The following is a 23433-nucleotide window of genomic DNA, read 5'->3' as shown; positions in this document are numbered from 1 at the left end:
CAGCTGCTGTTCATTTCTTCTAGTCATAGACCAAGTCTGCGACCCGTATAGAAGGCAGGGAATTATACAGGCATTAAACACCTTCCTATTAGTTACTATATTCAAATTAGATTTGAAAATGTGCTTCACGGACCAATACTTACTCCAACTGATAGAAATCCTCCTGTTAATTTCCTCTGTAGTTTTACTCCTAAAAGAGATCAGTTGTCCCAAGTACACTGCACTTTCTTTCTACCCAATCCACTTTCTCTCCATTTATGGTAATACATTTTTCCGGCCCGTTTGATATCAACTTTGTTTTTTTGGCATTTATCTTCAAGCCCGCTTTACCTGTTTGGTCAAGAAGTTGCTTTATCATGAGAGATAATTCGTCCACTGAGGAAGCGAAAAGACAAACATCATCTGCGAACCTCAAATGGTTCAACTTGCCTCCATTAATACCAACCTCTTCCCAGTTTAGACCTCAAATAACTTGCTCTAGGACGGCATTGAATATGTTGGGGGATAATGGATCTCCTTGTCTAACTCCTCTAGCCAATCTAAAAGTAGGACCAGATCTATCCATCACAATACGTGCTACTAAATCTTTATACAAATTGTAGAGAATTCTAACCCATTTTGGATGTACACCTTGATCAAGCAAGGTTCGATAAAGAAAATTGTGCCGAACTCTATCAAAGGCTTTTTCAAAGTCAATCAAAGCGATATACATAGTAATGTTATACTCGGTAGAGTGAACATCTATTTTTGTGCTGTCTGTTTTTTTTGTAACAAAAACATATTTCTAAGAGGTTTTAAACCGTGATTTTTGACGTGTAGGATTCTATAAGAAGTTTAATATAGCAAAAATCTGCAAAATTCTACCGAAGGGATTTCTAGTTATTTAAAGATAAAGATTTGTTAATTATTAATTGTGAAGAGAATTTCGCCAGTTCAGTGCTTGTTTTAGTGAGTGGTGGGGATATAGTTTTATGTTGTTATCTCATCCCTTCTCTTTCTTGGACCGAATTACTTACCTGTTGATCAACTTTGTTGATACCATCAGTATTTCTTACAAACATCTTTAGAACTTTGGTAAAGATTTATTCCAATTTTTTCTAAAACTTGTTTATTACTTTACAATTACCTTGTTGGTAAACAAGACATTTGGCTCTATTTATTTTAAAATATTTTTCTAAGCTGGCAGCAGGCTTATTAAATAGCTTTTTCTCTGCTTATTGACAATTTAATTCTTTTTGAATTTAAATTTCTCAAATTATATACGCGCAATATTTCTAATACATTTAATGAGTCAGAAAAGTATTTACAAATATTTGACGCCAAAAAGTAAATTAAATAAGCGAAGGCGCACTCAGAGTTCTCCTGAAGTAGATAAAATCTGTCAAGTAGATTGCAAGATGGGTGAAGCAAGTCTTGGTCTGCAAACATCCTGGATGAATGAGATGAAAATAATGTTAAAGAGTATGAGTGAGCAGATGTCACAGCTTGCAACTAAGGAAGATCTCTTCAAGATTGATGAGAAAATTAATTATGCAATTTCTGGATTTGAAAAGGTTAAAGAAGAGCTGGTTGTGATCAAAGCGGAGAATAAGCAGCTGAAGGAGAAAATAGCGGACTTAGAAAATAAATCTAAAAGAAATAATCTCATGTTCAGGGGTGTACCAGAGAGCACAGTCTACGAGAAAGTGGTTCAGGAATTGTGCGGAAGCTTGTTGGGGCTTACGAGTGAAGTTAATATAGTTCAGGCGTTTCCTAAAGGCCGTTCAACAACCGGAAGAAGAGAAGTACTAGTTGAGTTCGCCACTTACAAGGACGTTCTTCTTATAATGTCCAGTATGCATGAAGCTAAAAATACGGGCATTTTGATGCATCAAGATTTGTCGTATGTGACACGAATTAGAAGAAATAAACTGCTGTATTGGAGAAGAAGAATCATGCAAATTATACCTGGAGCCAGGTTGTGTTTAAGTACAGATTTACTAATATTAACTGTTAACAATCGAACTGTTAAGTTCAAGTGGGATGACGAGGATGGTCTCATAACAGAAGAAAGAGGAAATGGTCTTGCATTGCTGACTGAGATAACAGGTGGTGACTTTCTTAATCTTCCTAATGAAGCAGGTAGTGGCGGAAGTGTTTCTGGTGTGACAACTGAAGGTACTCCACATTTAAAATGACAGCAACTAAGCGAGGCCCTATTTTATTTTACCTTCATCATCACGGTCACGTCGTCGGATGAAATCTGCGTTAAGTATTTAGCCAATTGTAAATAATTTTTTATTAATTAAGATTTTGTCGTATAATATTAAAGAATTAAGTAACAAGCAAAATAATATTGATTTTTTTTGAGTTTATAACTAGTTTTGATATATTTCTATTAAGTGAAACTTCTGTTTTGAAAAAGGACATAGCTAAGTTTGAGCACTTATTTAATGATTTTGTTTTGTATTGGGATGTGGCTATAAAAGAGTCTGGTATAGCAGGTAGAGCAATAGGTGGAATTTTAATGGTTTTTAGGAGTGATTTGTCTGAAAAAGTTATGTTTGTGAAGTCTTATTAAAGGTAAATGTGGGCACTCAGCTGTTTTACCTTCTGCCTGTATATATAAATTGTAGTTTTTGGGAGCAAAATTTAATGATATTTGTAATTTCTGTATTGAGAATAGAATGAATGATTGTTTGCTTATTGGGGATTGTAATGCCAGTCTGTCTGATTTACAAGTATTACCTGATGACATTTAGACTAGACTAGATGCTGTAAGGAAATCTAAAGACAAGATATCGAATAGAGAAGGAAATAAACTGTTGGGATGTGTGAAGATAACGATTTATGCGTGTTGAACGGAAGAACAGCTGATGATTGTGAAGGCGAGTGAGTATACGTACGTACGAGGTGTGTTCAAAAAGTAACGGGAATTTTCGTTTTTTGAAAAAAATATTTATTTATTCATCTACATTAATATTGTCGCCTTCAAAGTAGTCCCCTTCGCATACAATACACTTGTGCCAGCGCTTTTTCCAATCCTCGAAACACTTCTGAAACTCGATCTTTGTGATAGCTTTCAGCTCTTTCAGCGATTCGCTTTTAATGTCATCTATGCTTGTAAAACGACGGCCTTTTAATGTTCTCTTTATGTTTGGAAATAGAAAAAAGTCACATGGAGCCATGTCTGGCGAATATGGAGGCTGGGGCATCGTTAAAGTTTTGTTTTTGGCCAAAAATTCACGAACAAGCAATGAAGTGTGAGCAGGTGCATTATCGTGGTGCAAAATCCATGAATTGTTTTGCCACAAATCCGGGCGTTTTTTTCGGATTGCTTCACGCAAACGGCGTTGAACTTGTAGGTAGTACTCCTTATTGATTGTTTGACCTTGTGGCAAGAATTCATGATGCACTATGCCATTAAAATCGAAGAACACAGTGAGCATAACCTTCACATTCGACCGCACTTGTCGAGCCTTTTTCGGTCTTGGCGATCCAGAATGCCTCCACTGGGACGATTGAGCCTTAGTTTCGACATCATATCCGTAAACCCATGTTTCGTCACCTGTTATAACACGTTTCAGTAGATCCGCATCGTTGTCGACTTCATTGAGTGACTCTTGAGCAACTTCCATTCTCCGCTGTTTTTGTTCGAAATTCAACAATTTTGGAACAAATTTTGCTGCCACACGTTTCATACCCAAAACATCCGAAAAAATTTCATGGCATGAGCCAATTGATATGGCAACATCATCAGCGACTTCTCTGATTGTGATTCGGCGATCGTTCATAACCATTTCTTTCACTTTTTTCACGTTTTCATCGGTTGTTGATGTGCTTGGACGCCCAGGTCATTCGTCATCTTCAACGTTTACGCGGCCATCTTGGAAACGCTTATACCACTCGTAAATCCTTGTTTTACTCATAGCAGACTCACCATATGCCTTTATTAACATTTCACACACTTTATTTCATTTTTTACGCAAAATTTAATACAAATTCTTTGATCCATTTTTTTTAACAAACAAAAATCGCCAAGCTCGAAAAACACGTCTAACCTTAACGGCTGCCACTTAAGAAGTAAACAATGAATATTACTGAAAATTTTATCGTACTTCAGGGGCATGTGTACCAACATAATAAAAAAAAAAAATTTACAATCAGACTCTCCAAACCCGCGAAATTTAAAAATTAACGTTACTTTTTGAACACACCTCGTATATCAGTACACGGGGCAGTTCAATTGTAGATTATTGTTGTGTGCCTTATCCACTTCTCAACTATGTTAATAGTTTCAAAAAAAAATTCTCTCAAATTTACTCAGATCACATGCCTCTTGAAATGTGTTTAAAATTAGATTTTTGTTTTTGTAATCAATCGTGAACAAAAAGGCAGTTTGTTCGTCAGTATTTCCCATAAAATATATCTGAAGATATTTGTGATCAGCATTTGGCAAGGGATCCAGCATGGTGAAAAATTTGCCCTTGTACTTTAAATGTTGGCTATAATTTGTGCTAATGATATTCGTTGCTCCGAACGATGTCATTTGGCAGCATGAATTGTACTTGCGTATATTTTTAAAAAAATTGTTTGATTGACTTGTTTCACCTGATACTAAAGTTAATAATGGTTCAGGTGGTGAATAATATTTTTATTTATTCACGTATTAATAATTTATTCTCGTATTAATAATTGCAAAAAACTGTTTTTCATGGTTTTCAAGGTTACACTTTTAACAAAAATTACTAATTAAATGTTATTTTGATATTTTTGGGATATTTGTTCGGGAGCACCTAGAACCCCCAACTCTGATTTAAAAAAAAAATTGCCAAAACCTTCCCGGGGATGTACCTAATAATTTCCCAAATTTTCACGGCGATTGGATATATAGTTTTTGAACCTATCGAGTACAAACAGACAGACACACATTCATTTTTATATATATAGATATTAAAGTTTGGTAACTTTACTTATCCACCTGCACAGCCATACCTGGTGTTTCATTTTTAAATTTTTGAGAACCACAATACGTACACTTTTTATCCATTTTTCCAATAATTTCACTTGGATGAAGACTGTAATTGTAAAGGGGATTGTAATTGAAACCACATAAATTCAAATCAGTCCTGCGAATTCGATTCCTTTGCTGCCTTGCTTGCCTCTGTTCACTCGTTTCTAATGATCGAGCAAGAGCAGTGTGAACTCGATCTCTTTCTTGCCTAGCTTGTCTCTGTTCACTTCTTTCTGAAGCTCGTCTTCTCTTCTCCTATATGCTTGATTTGTAGATCGACCAATGGCACTTCGCTTTGGTGGCATAATTGTGGGGTTAAATAAAACGTAATTCCAATTATTTTCTTCAGCTGGAAATAAATAATATTTTTATTTATTCACGTATTAATAATTTATTCTCGTATTAATAATTGCAAAAAACTGTTTTTCATGGTTTTCATGGTTACACTTTTAACAAGTATTACTAATTTTATTTTAATATATTTGGGATGTTTGTTCGGGAGCACCTAGAACCCCAACTCTGATTTAAAAAAAAAATTTGCAAAAACCTTCCCGCGGATATACCTAATAATTTCCCAAATTTTCACGGTGATTGGATATATGGTTTTTGAATCTATCGAGTACAAACAAACAGACACATTCATTTTTATATATATAGAAGAAGATTATAAAACTATTATAAAAATACTATTATTTACTGTTTCTGTTTTGTAACTTAAAAATTGAAATTTAATTTGTTTATTATTATTTTTTTTTTTTTTTTTTGGCGCATCAACTGCTGAGGTTATTAGCGCTCGGAGCTTTTTCCAGTGCACTGCCGGCCTCCGGACAGTGTTCTCTCGTTACAGACAACACTGTCCATCACCGGACAGTGAGCTGAAAGAAGCTCCTAGGAAGAGAAAATCTAAGGGTCAGCTGCTGGATTCGAACCCGGGACCTCCGCGTGGGAGTCCAGTATGCTAATCTCATAGCTAATCCCTTCCCTATATTGCACATTATTATTTTTCTTTTTGTATTAAGTAGCAACTCGCCTGACCAAGGCTATACATTTTGTTAAATTTTCAATGTAAATAATTAACTAAATAAAAAAATGTTTAATAATAATAATAATAGTAATGTTATACTCCTTAGCTTTTTCAACTACTTGATTTATCACCTGTAGATGGTCTATAGTTGAGTAGCCAGAGCGAAACCTCACTTGTTCTACAGGTTGGTTATCGTTTAGTACCATTACTTATCTCTTTTAAAGTCATCATAAAAAGTTTGCAAAAGTTCGAAATTAGGCTGATTGGGCGACAGTTGTTCAAATCTTGAGTACTTCCTTTTTTATGAATAAGTATAATATTAATTTCATTCCACTGCTCCGGTATTTTTTCAGAAGACAGAATTTTATTAAACAATAAGGTTATCGATTTAAGAAGATAAGGTGCAGTTAACTTTATGATTTCATTAGTAATGCCATCGCTACCCGGGGTTTTCTCTTTTTTCAACTTCTTAATGTTAGCCATTGTTGGAACCCCAACTTCACTTTGCTGCATAATTGAACAGCTACATAATTTTTGTAAATAGAAAAAAAAATAATTTTTATATGTACATATGATTGCTTATCAAAGAAAAATAAAAAAGGAAAAGAGGCAAATAGCCCATTTTAAAAAGTCTTTCTCAAGACTCTGGAATGGCAGTGTGGTTCTTTGGACGGTACAGAGATAGCGACGCAGTCGCGACGCCAGGGCGCAGCACGGTCGACTTCGCTATAAAAAGGGCAGAATCGGCCGTGTCTGCATCAGTCCAAGATAATTTTTCAACGGGAAAACATCCACAATAGCTACCTTAGCTGGAAGATTGCTGACTGGGCCTTACTCTCCACCTGGATCTCTGTACCGGCCAAAGGACCTCACTGTCCGGACCAGAACAAAAAATCGATCACTTAACCCCTGTATTGTGAAGAAAGAAGAAAGAAGGAAGTGCAGCACACGAGACGCCTTGGTTTACCAGCTACGAAGGCGAGCCGAACGCCAGCGCTGCCGCAGTGCGAGACAAGAGCGAGGACCAAGCCCAGCACACGAGCCGCTGCAGTTCGCCAGCTACGGAGGCAAGCCAAATCACCAGCGCTGCCACAGTGTGAGATACGAGCGAGGACCAGGCCAATTGGTACCGGGGTTTATCGGGGTGCTGGCCACACTGCCGGGGCTCCCAAAGCCGGTTGACTGGTATTAGCGAACGGCCCTTTTCAGGGCCTCTCACATCACTTTTGCTGTGGCCTCGCGCTGGGAGCAAGCCCTTCTCGGAGCGGCGCAGTCACTTCAACCAACAGTGTGAACGGCCCTTTTCAGGGCCACCCAACTGTACGGCTACCCCGCTGGGGAGCGCCATAGGCGAGTCAAGCGCCGACACATTTTTTTGTGAACGGTCCTTTTCAGGGCCATCCAGTCACTTGTACCTGCGAGCGGTGAGAAGAAGAGCTTGTATACTGGACTTCATCCCTCGGCCGCATTAGTATACAACAATTGGTGACCCCGACGTGATGACTGAAGCGAGGGACGCACCGCTCGAGCCTGCACCGGACACAGAGGCTGTAAGCCTCGTGAAGTTACCCCAGTTCTGGGAGGAAAATCCAGCATTATGGTTTCTACAAATCGAAGCTCTATTTGGGGCCTACAAGATCAAGAGCGAGGCTGGACGATTTCAAGCCCTGGTTGGTCAGCTACCATATCAGGTGCTTACACAAATAGCCGGCTCAGTGCAGTCACCTGGTCCAGTGCCTTACACGTCAACGAAGGAAAAACTGATCGCTATCTACAGTCAAAGCCAGGAGAGAAGGATACTAAGGCTTCTGGAACAAACACAGCTTGGCGACATGACTCCTTCACAGCTGTTGCGACAAATGCAAAACCAAACGGGTACAGCGATGTCGGACGGCGTCTTACGTACCGTTTGGCTGCGAGCACTACCGCAGAGAGTGAGAGGGATTCTAGCCGCTATTGAACAGGACGACCTAGACAAGTTGGCCACTGTGGCAGACAAGGTAATGGAGGTAGACTCCAATACCTCTGTTCACGCTGTGAGGGATACTGACGGCGACAGACTTGCTCGACTGGAGAAGCAACTGCAAGATTTGCATGAGCAATTTTCTTCATTGGCCACTACCATTCAGCGCAGCAACCGTGGAAGAAGTAGGTCCCGTAACCGTGACCAAGGAGCTCCCAAGGATGGGTATTGCTACTACCACCACAAGTTCGGGGAGAAGGCCACCAAGTGCAAGAAACCTTGCAAATGGGGGACCACCAGCCAGCCGTCAACAAATGGGACGCGGTAGACGGGAAGGCGGAAGCCGCTACCGCTAATAAATTCCGCCGTCTCTTCGTCACTGACAGAAAAACAGGGACAAGATACCTGGTGGACACTGGCGCGGCGATATCCATCATCCCCAACTGTAACAAGGCCAGGGAACGAGACTCAGGATTCAGCCTGTATGCGGCTAACGGCACTCCAATCCCAACTTATGGAGAGCAAAGGAAGAGCTTGGATCTTGGCTTACGCCGACTGTTCGTGTGGGATTTCATCGTGGCCAACGTCACGCAGCACATACTTGGGGCAGACTTTCTCGCCGGAAGCAATCTGGTGGTTGATTTGGCCCAGCGCTGCCTAATAGACCGGACCACAGGACTCGCAACTATAGGGTCCATTGAAGTCGTGGAGCTACTAGAGCTATCTACTGTACCACCGCACGTACCATTTAGGGAGTTGCTGCTACAGTTCCCTACTTTAACGAAGGTTGGCTCACATAAGGTACGACAAAACAACGGGATATTTCATCACATTGAAACTACAGGGCCTCCCGTATGCAGCAGGGCGCGCAGATTGCCGCCAGGCAAGTATCAAGCTGTCAAGGAGGAGTTCCAGCAAATGATGAACGACGGCATCTGCCGGCCATCCAAGAGCCCATGGGCCAGCCCACTGCATGTGGTTGAGAAGAAGGATGGAACATTGCGACCTTGCGGTGACTACCGCCTGCTGAATAGCAAGACCGTGCCAGACCGATACAATGTGCCTAACTTGCACGACTTCACGATTCAGTTATACGGCACTAAGATTTACTCGGCTCTGGATATAAACAAGGCGTACCATCATATACCAGTGGCGGAAGAAGACATTCCGAAGACGGCTATAATCACACCGTTTGGCCTATTCGAGTTCGTCAAGATGACGTTCGGTCTAAGAAACGCCGCCCAGACCTTTCAGCGATACATGGACCACCTTTTTAGGGATCTACCATTCGTGTTCGTCTACGTAGACGATATACTCATTGCGTCCAAGGATGAGCGAGAACACGAAGCCCACCTAAAAGTAGTGTTCCAGCGGCTGAGTGAGCGAGGGCTGACGCTAAGGACTGATAAATGTGTACTGGGACAACCGACAGTCAGCTTCCTTGGGTACACCGTGTCACCAGAAGGGATCTGCCCACTCCAGGAGAAGGTGAAAGCTATTCGGGAACTACCAAAACCAGCCACCATCTATGATCTAAGGAGATTTCTTGGGATGGTAAACTTCTACAGGAAGTGCCTTCCCAACGCAGCCACCGCCCAGAGAGAACTCAACAAATATCTCCACCACGCTAAACGCAGGGATAAGACGCCTATAGTGTGGTCGAGGGAAGCAGAAGCGGCCTACGAGAAGACCAAGGAGGACCTTGCGAATGCAACATGCATAGCACATCCTTCACCGGACTCTCAGCTATCAGTAGCTTGTGACGCCAGCAACATCGGCATGGGAGCAGTGCTACAGCAACAGGAAGAGGGCACACTACAGCCGCTAGGGTTCTTCTCTAAAGCGTTCAACAAGGCGCAACAAAACTACAGCACCTACGACCGAGAGCTTCTGGCAGTGTATGAGGCAATACGCTACTTCAGACCCATGATTGAGGGCAGGCATATCCTAATATACACCGACCACAAGCCACTAACCTACGCAATGCTACAGAGCAATAAGACCTTGTGTCCCAGGAGATTACGGCACTTGAACTACATCTCTCAATTCTCCACGGATATACGCTACCAGCGGGGAGAGGACAACACCGTGGCTGATGCTTTATCGAGGATTGCGGAGGTAACTGTACTGAACAACTTTCAGAACCTAGCTGAAGCTCAGAAACGGGACGAAGAAATCGATACCCAAGAGAAAAGGGAGACTCTTCGCCTCCAGCTAGTTCCGGTACCTGGTGCAGAGTACAGTCTTTTCTGCGAGACCACAAAGGGAACACCCAGGCCATACGTACCAGGGGAATTAAGGAAGCCAATCTACGAGCATCTGCACAACCTTAGCCATCCAGGGATCAGAGCATCAAGGAAGCTGGTAACCGCTAGATTCTTCTGGCCAAACATGGAAAGGGACGTAGCCCATTGGGCAAAACACTGCGTACCCTGTCAACGGGCCAAGGTCAACCGACACACCTCGACATCGTTTGGGACCTTCATGCCGTCCAAGAAATTTGAACACGTTCACCTAGACTTAGTCGGACCACTCCCACCATCAGACGGGAAAGAATATCTCCTGACAATGGTCGACCGAGCGACCGGGTGGCCGGAAGCGATACCTCTGACTAGCATCACCGCTACCGCTGTGGCAGAGGCCTTCTATCGCCACTGGATAGCTCGATATGGAGTACCAGTCCGCCTAACAACTGATAGGGGAAGACAATTCGAGTCGACGCTGTTCAACCAGCTAGCGCAACTTCTAGGGATCACGCATCTCAGAACAACGGCTTACCATCCACAAAGCAATGGAATGGTAGAAAGATGGCACCGTTCCCTGAAGAGCGCACTTCGGACGAGGCTAGAAGAGGCCAGCAAATGGACAAAGACCTTGCCTACGGTCCTGCTAGGACTAAGGTCGGCTCTAAGGAGAACCACCGGGTTAAGCGCAGCAGAGGCAGTGTTGGGACAGCCACTACGTTTGCCCGGAGAAATATTCATGCCCCCTCGAACACAAGAACCCACCGACGCCAGTTTGCAACTGTTACGGCAAGAATGGGCACGAACCATCAGTCCAACGCAAACGAAATGTTTTGTCAGCCCGGACCTGGAAAAGTGCACACACGTATTCTTACGAGAAGAGGTTCACAAGCGGTCACTGACGCCACCTTATTCAGGACCGTACCTAGTGCGGAAACGGGATGACAAAACGGCTACAGTGCAACTACCCGGCAGGGAAGACCGAGTTTCGTTGGACCGCCTCAAGCCAGCCTACCTACTGGAGGAGAGCCAACAGGATGCACCAAAACCTCCAGAGCCTTCTACCGCCAACGATGAAGGAAGCGAGCATCGGTCAACTAGACCATCGAGGACCATCAGGCGGCCAGTGCGATTTGCAACGTAGCTCTTCAATTAGGGCGGAGGCATGTTGGAACCCCAACTTCACTTTGCTGCATAATTGAACAGCTACATAATTTTTGTAAATAGAAAAAAAAATAATTTTTATATGTACATATGATTGCTTATCAAAGAAAAATAAAAAAGGAAAAGAGGCAAATAGCCCATTTTAAAAAGTCTTTCTCAAGACTCTGGAATGGCAGTGTGGTTCTTTGGACGGTACAGAGATAGCGACGCAGTCGCGACGCCAGGGCGCAGCACGGTCGACTTCGCTATAAAAAGGGCAGAATCGGCCGTGTCTGCATCAGTCCAAGATAATTTTTCAACGGGAAAACATCCACAATAGCTACCTTAGCTGGAAGATTGCTGACTGGGCCTTACTCTCCACCTGGATCTCTGTACCGGCCAAAGGACCTCACTGTCCGGACCAGAACAAAAAATCGATCACTTAACCCCTGTATTGTGAAGAAAGAAGAAAGAAGGAAGTGCAGCACACGAGACGCCTTGGTTTACCAGCTACGAAGGCGAGCCGAACGCCAGCGCTGCCGCAGTGCGAGACAAGAGCGAGGACCAAGCCCAGCACACGAGCCGCTGCAGTTCGCCAGCTACGGAGGCAAGCCAAATCACCAGCGCTGCCACAGTGTGAGATACGAGCGAGGACCAGGCCAATTGGTACCGGGGTTTATCGGGGTGCTGGCCACACTGCCGGGGCTCCCAAAGCCGGTTGACTGGTATTAGCGAACGGCCCTTTTCAGGGCCTCTCACATCACTTTTGCTGTGGCCTCGCGCTGGGAGCAAGCCCTTCTCGGAGCGGCGCAGTCACTTCAACCAACAGTGTGAACGGCCCTTTTCAGGGCCACCCAACTGTACGGCTACCCCGCTGGGGAGCGCCATAGGCGAGTCAAGCGCCGACACATTTTTTTGTGAACGGTCCTTTTCAGGGCCATCCAGTCACTTGTACCTGCGAGCGGTGAGAAGAAGAGCTTGTATACTGGACTTCATCCCTCGGCCGCATTAGTATACAACAGCCATAATTTCCTCTTCCAAGAAATCGTCTATTTTTTCTTCTTCATTTTCTATTGTCTCACCTACCCCCTCACATATTTGATTTTCGCTTATAGAATATAACTTTTTGTAAAAAAATGTTGCATTTTCAACGATCTGATTGCGATTTAAGATTAGCCTTCCCCCATCATTCTGAACTCCCATCATCCATTTCTTATCCGGAAATAGAGCCTTCTTGACTTTCTTCGTTGAATTAGCTTCTTCTATAATTTCTCGTGTAATCCTTTCGTTATATTTCTCTATATCTCGCCTTATATTGCATCTTGTTAACTTACAAATTAAATTAGTTTCAATTCTTTCTTCAGCCGTTTTTTTCTTCTTTCTTCTCATCTGATCTCTTCTTTGTATCATTTCTAACGTATCTTTGGATAGCTTTGATTTTCTTTTACTGTGTATACCCGATTGACTATTTATCAATTCCTTGACATGACTTACTATACTATCCTTAACAAAAACTTACAGTTTAAAAAGTTAAGTATAAGGGTTGATTAAACGCCAAAAGGTACACAAATCAGCAAGTACCCAACATTTCATTAATACTTCATTGATATTATTTAAGTAATTTTACCGCATTAATTTTCATTAATATTTTTTAAGAATTTATTAGATGTCACATACCCTTATGCTGGCCATTTTCATCTACAAAATATTTGTTCAAGTAGCACACCATTTAACTTAGATTGACTGTAATATCTATTTATCTATAATAATCAAACTATTGATTACAGGTGAAAAAAAAACGTTATAAAAATAAAAAAATATGAGGCTAAAAAATTCATAAACGTTTTTTAAAAATTGCTTACACCAACATACATCAATGATTTTATTTATTTATTTTTATTTTTAAATAAAAATCGTCGGTTCAAGTTCATTCTTCGATTAAAGTAATTGTTATTACATGTAGTAGTCAAACGTTTATAATAATAGATAATAATTATCTGGCTTTATCGCAAATAATATAGTTTTCTTCAATTACATTCTCAATCTAGGTATTCATCCCACAATGTTGTGTATATGTAATATAAAATAAATAAGATATGCATATTTTTAGGACAGCTAATTATTCCAGTATTTTACTATAAGTAAAATTAGGGGAACTAAATTAAATTACAATTGAGAAATGAATAAATAATGTTGAATAATCTACTTGTTATTAACTGTGTGTTATTTGTCCTCACGAATATTTCGGTAAGACGAATTCAAGACTGAAATATTGTTTTAAATCCTCCGTGATTCAAATTTAAACAGTAGCCGACTCTAAATTTGTCTTTTTCTAATTTAACATGCATGTATATGTGACAACTTCAGAATAAAGGGCACATTAAAGAGAAATCAGAAGAATAATTTGGAATAGAGTTAAAATAAAGTACCTATTTATACGAAGATATAATATACATTTTATCACAATTATAACTATTATGAATGAACTGGCCAGCATAAGGGTATGTGACATCTAATAAATTCTTAAAAAATATTAATGAAAATTAATGCGGTAAAATTACTTAAATAATATCAATGAAGTATTAATGAAATGTTGGGTACTTGCTGATTTGTGTACCTTTTGGCGTTTAATCAACCCTTATACTTAACTTTTTAAACTGTAAGTTTTTGTTAAGGAGATTTTTGTACCTTTTGGATAGATTTTCCTTTTTGTCTATTAGCAAAGTTACGTCTGCTTTACAGATTTTTTTAAAATTTGGAATAAGCTATTCTATCATTATAACCTGATAAGGTGTTAAATCGGAACCGTAACTACCACTGGAGAGATCTTTTTAAAGAATGGTTATAGTTGCGGTCCCCAAACCATCCTCAATAACCATTTTTTTGAGAAAGCGTTTTGAATAAAATAGGAAGGTATTTGTAGGTAAATAGCAAAATTAAACTGCGATTTCAGTACTTCCTTTTAAGAGGAGCAAGAAAAATAAACTGCGATTACAGTACTTCTCTCTAAAAGGCAAAGATTTTGAATCGAACGACAATTCATTGATGTAAATCGGTTCACTCATTGATAATTTTAACGATTGCAGTACTTCCTCTTAGTAGGTGTAAGAGCATGATGGCACTCCACAGCCACGTAGAGGAGCTTTAACCACTTATTCGAGCTGAATTTTATCAAAATCGGACTAAGCGTTATAGAAATATTGGTAATAATAGTTTTAGAAAGGGCCTTATTTGGGCGGGGCAAACTCCCCTCCTTATGAGGCACGGTGCCGAGACTTTTAAAGTGCAAATCTGTATAAAATTTCGATTCGAATGACACTTCATTCATAAAAATCGGTTCACGTGTCGATAATTTGAAACGATTGCTATACTTCCCCTTAACAAGTGTAAGAGCTGATCGCCGCTTTAATGTTACGTAGGGGAGCCCTAACCCTGTCATCCTACCAAATTTTATCAAAATCGGGCCAAGATTTACAGAGTAATTAGTAATAATAATTTTGGAGGGGGCCTTACATAAAGGGGGCTAACTCCTCTCCCATTCGATGTACAGCGTCGGGACCCCCAAAAGGCACATCTACATAAAATTCCGAATCGTATGACTCCTCATTCTCAAAAATCGGTCGGCGCGTTTAAGCGCTACGTTGTTTACAAAAAAGGTAACAACAACAACAAGAAGAACAAGAAGACCAAGAACAAGAACATTTTCTGAAAAAGCTGTTTTTGCTCATTTTCGGCAACATTTTTCTCAAAATCTACTAAATCTGGGTTGTTGCAAAAAATTACAGACATAAAGGAGGGTTTGCCCTACATTTTAAAGAAAATTTGGGAATTTTATCTTTTATAGAAAAAGAGAAAAAAATTGTCAAAGTTGGGTGTTTTTTAACGTTACGCTATTTCGTGCAGTTTTTGACGATCAACCCTTATACAACTGTCCTACCGGACAGTTTTAATATACATTGTTTGTACATCCGTTTCTTTTGTTAAATGTAGAAGTTTTGGGAAATTTTCTATTTCTATTTTAATATTTTCTTCGTTCAAATTTCTTTGTATTTCCAGATTGTTTTTACTTGGATGGGGATTATTTTTATTTATCTTAAGAGAACAGGTTGTAGCTCGGTGGTCGGAAAAGAATCCAAATTTATTTAAAACTTCGAATTTATGAATTATACCCATATCTTGCACGAGGATTTCGTTTTTGCATCTTCCGTCTGGTGATTGCCAAGTCCATTTCCTTCCTTTTCTTTTTTTATAATAGGAGCTAACTATTCTGAATTGATGTTGTTGGCAAAAGCGTATTAACTTCCATCCTCTCTTACTACGCCGCCCGATACCATAAGGTCCCATCACCTCCTGCTCTTCTTTTCATCTCGATCCTACTTGGCAATTCCAGTCTCCTAAAATAATCAGTTTACATCTGGACGTTTCCCGAAGTTTCTTCATCTCTTCCTCTAGTTTTGCATAGAATATTTCAATATCTTCTTCCGATGACTGAGATGTCGGGGCGTAAATTTGTATTATGCAAAGAGTTCTACGAGTGCCAAAATTCATACTTAAAATAGCTATTCTATCCATTACCGAATCAAAGTAGTTAATATTTTTCTTTAGATGTTCTTTAACCATAAAGCCTACTCCATTTATACCTTTTATAGAATTAACCTTTATTGAAAAAAATATAACCACTCTGTCTTTCAATTATATTTTCATTAATTCTTCTAATTTCTGACATTCCTAGAACATCTAAGTCTGTTTCCTGGAGAGCCTGTTCCAGTTCTATATGACGATCTTCTGTAGATAAAGTTCTGACATTAAGTGTTCCAATGTTAATATATATATATTATTATTATTTTTTATATTTTAGGAGGAAATGGTCTGATACTGCCTCGGTGACCAGCCTTTCTGGCAGCTTGATACTATAGTATTTCCAATCGAATCAAATCCAGTTCTGCAGATGTCGGTTTGACGTGAGAGCCTAATTCCTTCCAACTCCTATTTTTCTTTAGTTACATTTCTTGTGGAGTAAGCAGAACTTGTACTGCTTTCCGAAGTCGTACGATCTCTGAAAAAGGAACCTATATCTTTCGTAATTACGGTCTCTTTATCTTTTATTCTCTTAACTCTGCTAGTTTCACCCGTCTGTTTCTCCCCTTTATCTTTTTTAGGTGTATGATCTGAAACTCGTTTCTTTTTTCTCTCATTTCCTTTGTTTTCTCTTACTATTAATTTATCATACATTAATATAGCGTATTTTCCCTTCTTTCTCTCTTCTATTATTTGTATCTTTAATTCCTTCCTCTTATCGATAACTTCTTTGGGAAAGTCCTCTGTTATATAAATATCTTTCTCTTTGAAGTTTCTTTTATTTTTCAGGATCATTATCTTTTTTCTATAAGTAGTCAGACCGAATAAAATCGGTATAGTTTTATTCATTCCGATCCTCCTAACAAAATCTACTTCCTCCTCTTTTATCTCTATTTTTACATCATCTCTTATTAACTTAAGAACCTGCTTTTCCAATTCAAAATAGGTGCAGTTTTTGAATTCCTCTACACCATGTATAAATAAATTTCTTCTTTTTATTTCTTTCTGAATATTAGCGTTTTTCTTCTTTTTTTTTAGGAATCTCCTCAACCTTGAGGTTTCCTCAGACCAATTTCCTTACATTAAAGGAAACACTTCACACATATACCGATAACGTAGTTCACTGCCGGAATTAAAATACCCTACTCAATCTATACCATTTCTCCAGCGCACTCTATCCATCGCGTCTTGCTCGCACAGCCCTCGTCCAGCCATTAGCTCTTCGATGCCACTTTGCCACCAGTTCCTATCCTGCCTCTTTTTCGCGTACCTGGCGGGCTCCATTGCATCACAGTCTTCGGCATTCTACCTTCTGTCATCCTCAACACGTGGCCGAACCATATGAGTTTCCTTTTTTTCAATTTCTTCCGTCACTGTGCTGTGCTTCTCCACTATTTTTCTTATATCAGCATTCCTTCTCCTCTCTCTGCGGGATATTCTTGCGGAACGCCTCCAGAAATCCATTTCAGTCGCCCCTATCTTTTTCTGCATTTTCTTGCTGACTGTCCATGTTTCTGATGCGTAGAGCAAGACGCTTTGAACCAACGCTTCATAGATATGCTTCTTGATGCTGATCTGGACATTGCTGCTCCATAAAATAGAATCCAGCATTCCAATCGCGTTCCTTGCGCTAGTCACCCTCTTTTCCATATCCATTTCGGATGTTCCTCCACTTGAAGGTAGAAGCCCAGGTATTTAAAGCTGCTGACTTTATTTAATTTTCGGCCATCAATTTCACATTCATTGTGTGGGGATGCAGTCATGTATTTCGTTTTTTCTATATTTATTTCTAATCCCCACTTCCTGTATTCTTCTGCCAGCTTTCTGGCCATATAATTGATGTCCTCTTCATCATTTCCGATCAGGACTTGGTCGTCAGCGAATAGAAGGCTATGAAGGTACATGCCTTCCTCGACATGAATGGACAAATAATTAACGAAGTGATTGCCTTAAGACCGAAAATGTATGCCATCAATGTTGATGGTATTATAAAAAAAACGTGCCAAAGGAGTTCAGAAAACCACTCTCAAACGGATAAATTTTGAAGATTACAGACGTGTTTTATTTGAAAATATTTCCATGTTATCCATAATGAGATCTATTAGATCGAAGGATCATAATGTTTTCTCCCTTGAAGTTAATAAACTCTCTCTCTCCGCAAATGATGACAAACGGATAATCTCACGAGATTTTATACATACTAAAGCCTATAGTTTTTGCAATGAAACCCTTACGTGAATATTTTTTTTATTAGACTTATATTTAAATATAAAAACATTTGTATTCTTATATTTTTTCTTAATCATTATTGTAATAAAAATTAATTCACTCTTGTAATGATATATAATATTGTGATATTAATTAGTAATATATATAATAATCCAAGAAAAGAAGAAGTAATCAAAGAAAAGTCTAAGGATATGGATTCAATGATGCCTGATTCTATGAACAACAATGAAAAATTTCAAGTAAGTAAGGAGTAAAAAAATGAAAGTAGTAAAAATAGTGACAAAAAAAATAAGCAAACTAATAATTTTGGTTTTTTTTCAGTTAATTGAAAGAATTTTCTTTCATCCCATGATCAAGAACATCAGGACAGTTAAACAAATTTTACAAATATTTAATAATTTCAATACTGCGGCACTGGCCATAGAACAAGAACTCAATGAATATCACATTTTCGTGAACGCCAAGAATTTTTATTCAGGGAGTTTTACCATCCATATCAACAATTAACTGTTTAAAACTTAGAGGAAGAGAAATAGTGAACGGAATTCCTTGTCTAACTTTTAGAAACAGTTCAACTATTTTTGTCTTTAGATTTAAACCAGCGGGTCCTCTAACATTAAGCAATTACAATTATTCTTTGAGAATAAATAATAATGTTTGTTGTATAATGCGCAATGAATATTTAATTCCAATAGTAAAAGTTGTTGATAACTCAGCTTCATTGAAAATTGTAAGACTTAAGGCATTTACCTCTAATTGTGATATGACTATGAGGTAGATAAATAAAACAGTTAAATAAAATCTTTTATTTAATCAAACCATTTTTCACAAACCATATACATTATGGATTATAGAGTTTATCAATTTCACAGGGGCACTTCTTAATATTACTTTCTAATTCGAGTCCACAAAAATACATTTTACACTATGATTTCTTGTTTTGAAAAAGCCATGATATGCTAAAAATTCTGAGGAAAGAGGATAAGTCCAATGACTAAATGTTTTTCCCTTATTTTTGCATCATAGAGATCCACCTTTGATCTGTTCCTTGAAATCCAATCAAACAATCACCGCTGTTTCGAGCTAATACTGATTTACTGACCCTGGGATCAAATACACCCTTACGGTCGCGCTATCGCACCACTTTCACGCTCATGAATCACGCTGATCCTCCTCTCTTGGTGGTACATGCCACAGTCTTGGACAGCATCGTTCCTCCCACTCCGCAAATGCCTTTCCTCGGTGAATGGCCACATCTCCGCCGTTTGCCTTTGGCCGACCTGGCCTTCAATCAGCCGCGGGAGGTCGAGATTCTACTCGGTAACGATATCCTCCCTTGCCTGCTTCGCTCTGGACATATCCATCGCACTCCCCGTGCCCCGGCCGCATTTAACACCACGCTTGGCTGGGTCCTCTATGGTCCTTATCAGCCTACTCTCGGACCGAAGAGAGTACGTTTTATTCTTCCGCCTCCCGCGAACCGGTTTCGTTCTCGGGCGAGGGGTCGTCCTGAGTCGGTGACTCGGCCATCCAACCCCTCGACACCTATGTCTCCGGGCGAGGCTTCGGAGGAAACCGCCGAGACCGAGGCTCCGGCCACACTGAGTAAATGCGTTCATTGTGCAGCCGCACCTCAACTTCTACCTTCTTAGTCCGCTCAAGATGAAGAGGAAGAAGAGCTTACATGCCTTGTGCGCCGGTTCTAGGATCTAGACAAGGTTCCGGAGAACCTCCCGCTTAATGCTGATGAACGCGAATGTGAACGCATGTTCACGCAATCCACTGCCCGCACTTCCACTGGCCGCTATGTAGTCGCTCTTCCGTTTCGCCTCCATGAGTTGGGGGTCTCTCTTAACGTTGCCACACACCAGTTCATGCGGTTGGAGAAACGCTTACTTCGCAACCTCCCGCTTCGCGATGCCTACACAGAGTTTATGCGAGACTACCTGGAGCAGGGCCACATGGAACCTGCATCGTTGGATGAAACCTCTTCCGCTACACCCTTCTACATCCCGCATCATGCCGTTCACCGCCCTGGCGACCTGCCTACCAAGCTGCGGGTGGTCTTCAATGCATCTTGCGCTTCCTCCAATGGCCGCTCTCTCAATGACCTTCTCCATGTTGGTCCTAAACTCCAGGCGGACATCGCCACTCTCTTGATGCACCGGATGCACCGCGTAGTATTCACGGCGGACATAAGGCAGATGTATCGCCAGATCCTTGTGACCCCGGAGCATCGCGACTACCAGCGCATTATTTGGAGGTTCTCCGCTCAGGAACCCCTTCAGGCCTTCCGCTTAAATACCGTCACTTATGGCGTCTCTTCCGCGCCTTATCTCGCGCTGCGAACTAAGCAGCAGCTCGCATCGGATGAAGGGGATCAATGCTCTCTAGCCAAGACTACCCTGCTTCACGAGGTATATGTCGACGACATACTCACCGGTGCATCGTCGGAGGAACGGGCGCAGGAACTTCGTGCTCAGCTTCAGCGACTCCTCATGGCGGGCGGCTTTGAGCTAAGGAAGTGGGCATCAAACTGCCCTGCCCTTCTACAAGATCTGCCCGCGGATCATTGCCGCCCTACTGCTTCTGAAGATCCCCTATGCTTGGATCGAGATCCAATACTTAAGATCTTAGGGTTAGGATGGAACCCCGCCTCAGACAACTTCTTTTACGCTGTTCGTCTCTCCGAGACCGCGCTTACCAAACGAACAATTCTCAGCCAAATGGCGCGGATCTTTGATCCTCTCGGGTGGCTGACACCCGTCACTTTTAGGGCAAAGATATTCTTCCGGGATCTTTGCCGGCTTCAGGTAGGCTGGGACCAGAGACTCCCCCCTGAGCTAGTGGAACCCTGGCACGCGTTCCAGCAGCAAATTCCCGAGCTGGGACGCATCCGGATACCCCGAATGCTGCCTGACCCTGCTCCACCCGCCCAACATTATTTGGTCGGGTTTTGCGACTCTTCCGAATCAGGTTATGCCGCCGTCTAATTACGCACCTCTTCCCGCCAGGGCCCCGCTGAAGTGCAACTGTTGATGGCTAAATCTAAAGTTGCTCCCAATAAAACGCAATCATTGCCACGCCTCGATCTTTGCGGAGCCCATCTCCTAGCCAAATTGATGCACGCTGTGCGCACTCGCATGCTTGTCTGTCTCGAAGCGCCAGTAGTTGCTTTTTGTGACTCCACGGTCACTCTGGCCTGGATACGTGGCGAAAGTCACCGTTGAAAAACCTTTGTGGGTAATCGGGTCGCTGACATCCAAGACCTCATACCCCTGCAGTCTTGGCGCCACGTATCTTCCGCAGACAACCCCGCTGACTGCGCCTCTCGAGGCGTCGCCCCTCATAAACTACAATGCCACTCCCTATGGTGGAACGGACCGGTCTGGCTCGGGGATCCTCCGGATACCTGGCCTAACCTCCGCGCATCTCCGGATCCAACCGCGATCTCCCAAGAAGCTAAACCACAGGTCAGCTTGTCACTAGTCACCAATGCTCCTGAAGACGATATCATTTCGCAGTTCTCATCATTGCTTCACCTCCAACTCATCACTGCGTATTGCCTGCGCTTCGCGTTTAACTGCAAGAATCCTTCCGCTCCTCGTAAGGGCTGGCTAACCTCTGCAGAGCTGCGACACGCGCTTCATCAGGTCATCCGTGTTGTGCAAACCCGGCACCTCGCTAAGGAGGTACAAGAAGCGCGGAACCCGCAATCCCGGCTACGGTTAGTCCGCCAACTGAATCTCTTCCTCGATGCTGAAGGTCTTCTGCGAGTTGGCGGGCGCTTAAACGCTGCCTCCCTGCCATACGGTTTTCGTCATCCGATTCTGTTGCCCAAGGATCAGCATCTCACCCGACTCATCATCGATGATTCTCATCTTCGCTTGCTTCACGCTGGCTCCTTAGCCACTCATGCTTTCATCCGTCGCCAGTACTGGGTCCTTGATGGCCGGAACGTGGTCCGACGCCGTATTGGAAAATGCAACAAATACTTCACCGCCAAACCTCGCCCTGTGATTCAACCAATGGGGGCATTGCCTCCCGAACGTACTTCCGCAGCTGCCGCCTTCACGGTGACCGGTGTTGATTTTGCCGGGCCCTTTGCCATCTCTAGCGCGCGATTGCGCGGTGCCACCGTCACCAAGGGTTATCTTGTTGCCTTCATCTGTTTTGCCACTAAAGCGGTGCACTTCGAGATTGCCTCTGAACTTTCCACATCCTCCTTTCTAGCAGCCTTCCATCGTTTCATTGCCCGGTGGGGGTTGCCCTCAAAGATGTTCTCTGACAATGGCACAAACTTCGTCGGCGCCCACAATGAGCTTCGTGAGCTGGGCCGATTGCTTAACAACCCGCAACATCAACAAGCCGTAAGTCGCGCTGCCACTGCCGCAGGAATCGATTGGCACTTTATTCCTCCCGCCAGTCAACATTTTGGCGGTTTATGGAAGGCGGCAATAAAGTCAGCCAAGCATCATCTAACCCGCGTCATAGGGAAGCAGCACCTCACCTATGAAGAATTGCTAACAGTGGTGACCCAAGTCGAGGCCATTCTGAATTCCCGACCGCTCTGCGCCGTCTCTTCGGATCCAGCCGATCCCGAGCCACTGACCCCTGGGCACTTCTTAGCGTTTCGTCCATTGAATGCTCTTCCGGAGAAGGATCTCACCGCGGTAAATCCCAATCGTCTCTCCAGGTGGAAACTTGTTAACCGCATCCAGCAGGACCTCTGGAAACGGTGGCGTAATGAATACCTGCATACGCTCCAGCAGCGATCAAAGTGGTTCCTGCCTGCCTCTGACATCAAGCCGGTACCATTGTCATCATCAACCAGGATAATCTTCCTCCGCTTCAGTGGCCTCTTGGGCGCATTGTTGCCCTGCATCCTGGACGGGATTCGATTAACCGCGTTGCCGACGTGAAAACCCGGTCTGGCATCATCCGCCGACCCTTAGTAAAGCTGTGTCCCCTGCCCACGCAGTAATCACTGAAGCCGAGGCTTCAGGGCGGGCGGGATGTTAAGCCGCATACCATCCTTTCTCGGCGGTACCGTTTGACAGTTCTCCATCTCGCCTTTTTCTATTGCTCTCTCTCTCTCCTTATTCCAATTCTCGTAGTACGCATTATTTTTTCGTTAATCTTTCCTTTGTTGTCGCCGCCAAATCTTACTTTTCTGCTATTTTGTGGTTTTGTTTATTTCTCAGTTCCCATGGTTTCAACCTTCCCCTTCTCTATTCTCTCTTAACCGTGGGGTTTTTCC

General features: G+C 42.1%; 4 protein-coding genes across 4 annotated transcripts in view; 3 read left to right on the top strand and 1 right to left on the bottom strand.

The window, feature by feature from the left end:
• The window catches only part of LOC141455265 (adenylate kinase 9-like), a 569192-nt gene that overhangs the window by 436021 nt on the left and 109738 nt on the right, over positions 1 to 23433 (bottom strand). The gene's annotated exons all lie outside the window — the stretch shown is intronic.
• Positions 1 to 23433, top strand: part of LOC141455271 (uncharacterized) — a 237783-nt gene that overhangs the window by 144063 nt on the left and 70287 nt on the right. The window lies entirely within an intron of this gene.
• LOC141455258 (uncharacterized) lies at positions 20048 to 21166 on the top strand. Its single transcript, XM_074130169.1, has one exon. The coding sequence runs from the start codon at positions 20048 to 20050 to the stop codon at positions 21164 to 21166; it is 1119 nt and encodes a 372-aa protein (XP_073986270.1).
• On the top strand, positions 22202 to 23095 carry LOC141455257 (uncharacterized). The gene has a single exon (XM_074130167.1). It carries the CDS (start codon positions 22202 to 22204, stop codon positions 23093 to 23095), a length of 894 nt encoding a protein of 297 aa, XP_073986268.1.

Source organism: Rhodnius prolixus, unplaced genomic scaffold, assembly GCF_049639745.1.
Source record: "Rhodnius prolixus isolate KJV_2025 unplaced genomic scaffold, Rpr scaffold_39, whole genome shotgun sequence".
In the NCBI taxonomy this organism is placed as follows: Eukaryota; Metazoa; Arthropoda; class Insecta; order Hemiptera; family Reduviidae; genus Rhodnius; species Rhodnius prolixus.
The sequence above is the reverse complement of the archived record's forward strand: the minus strand, read 5'-3'. Positions and strand labels throughout refer to the sequence as shown.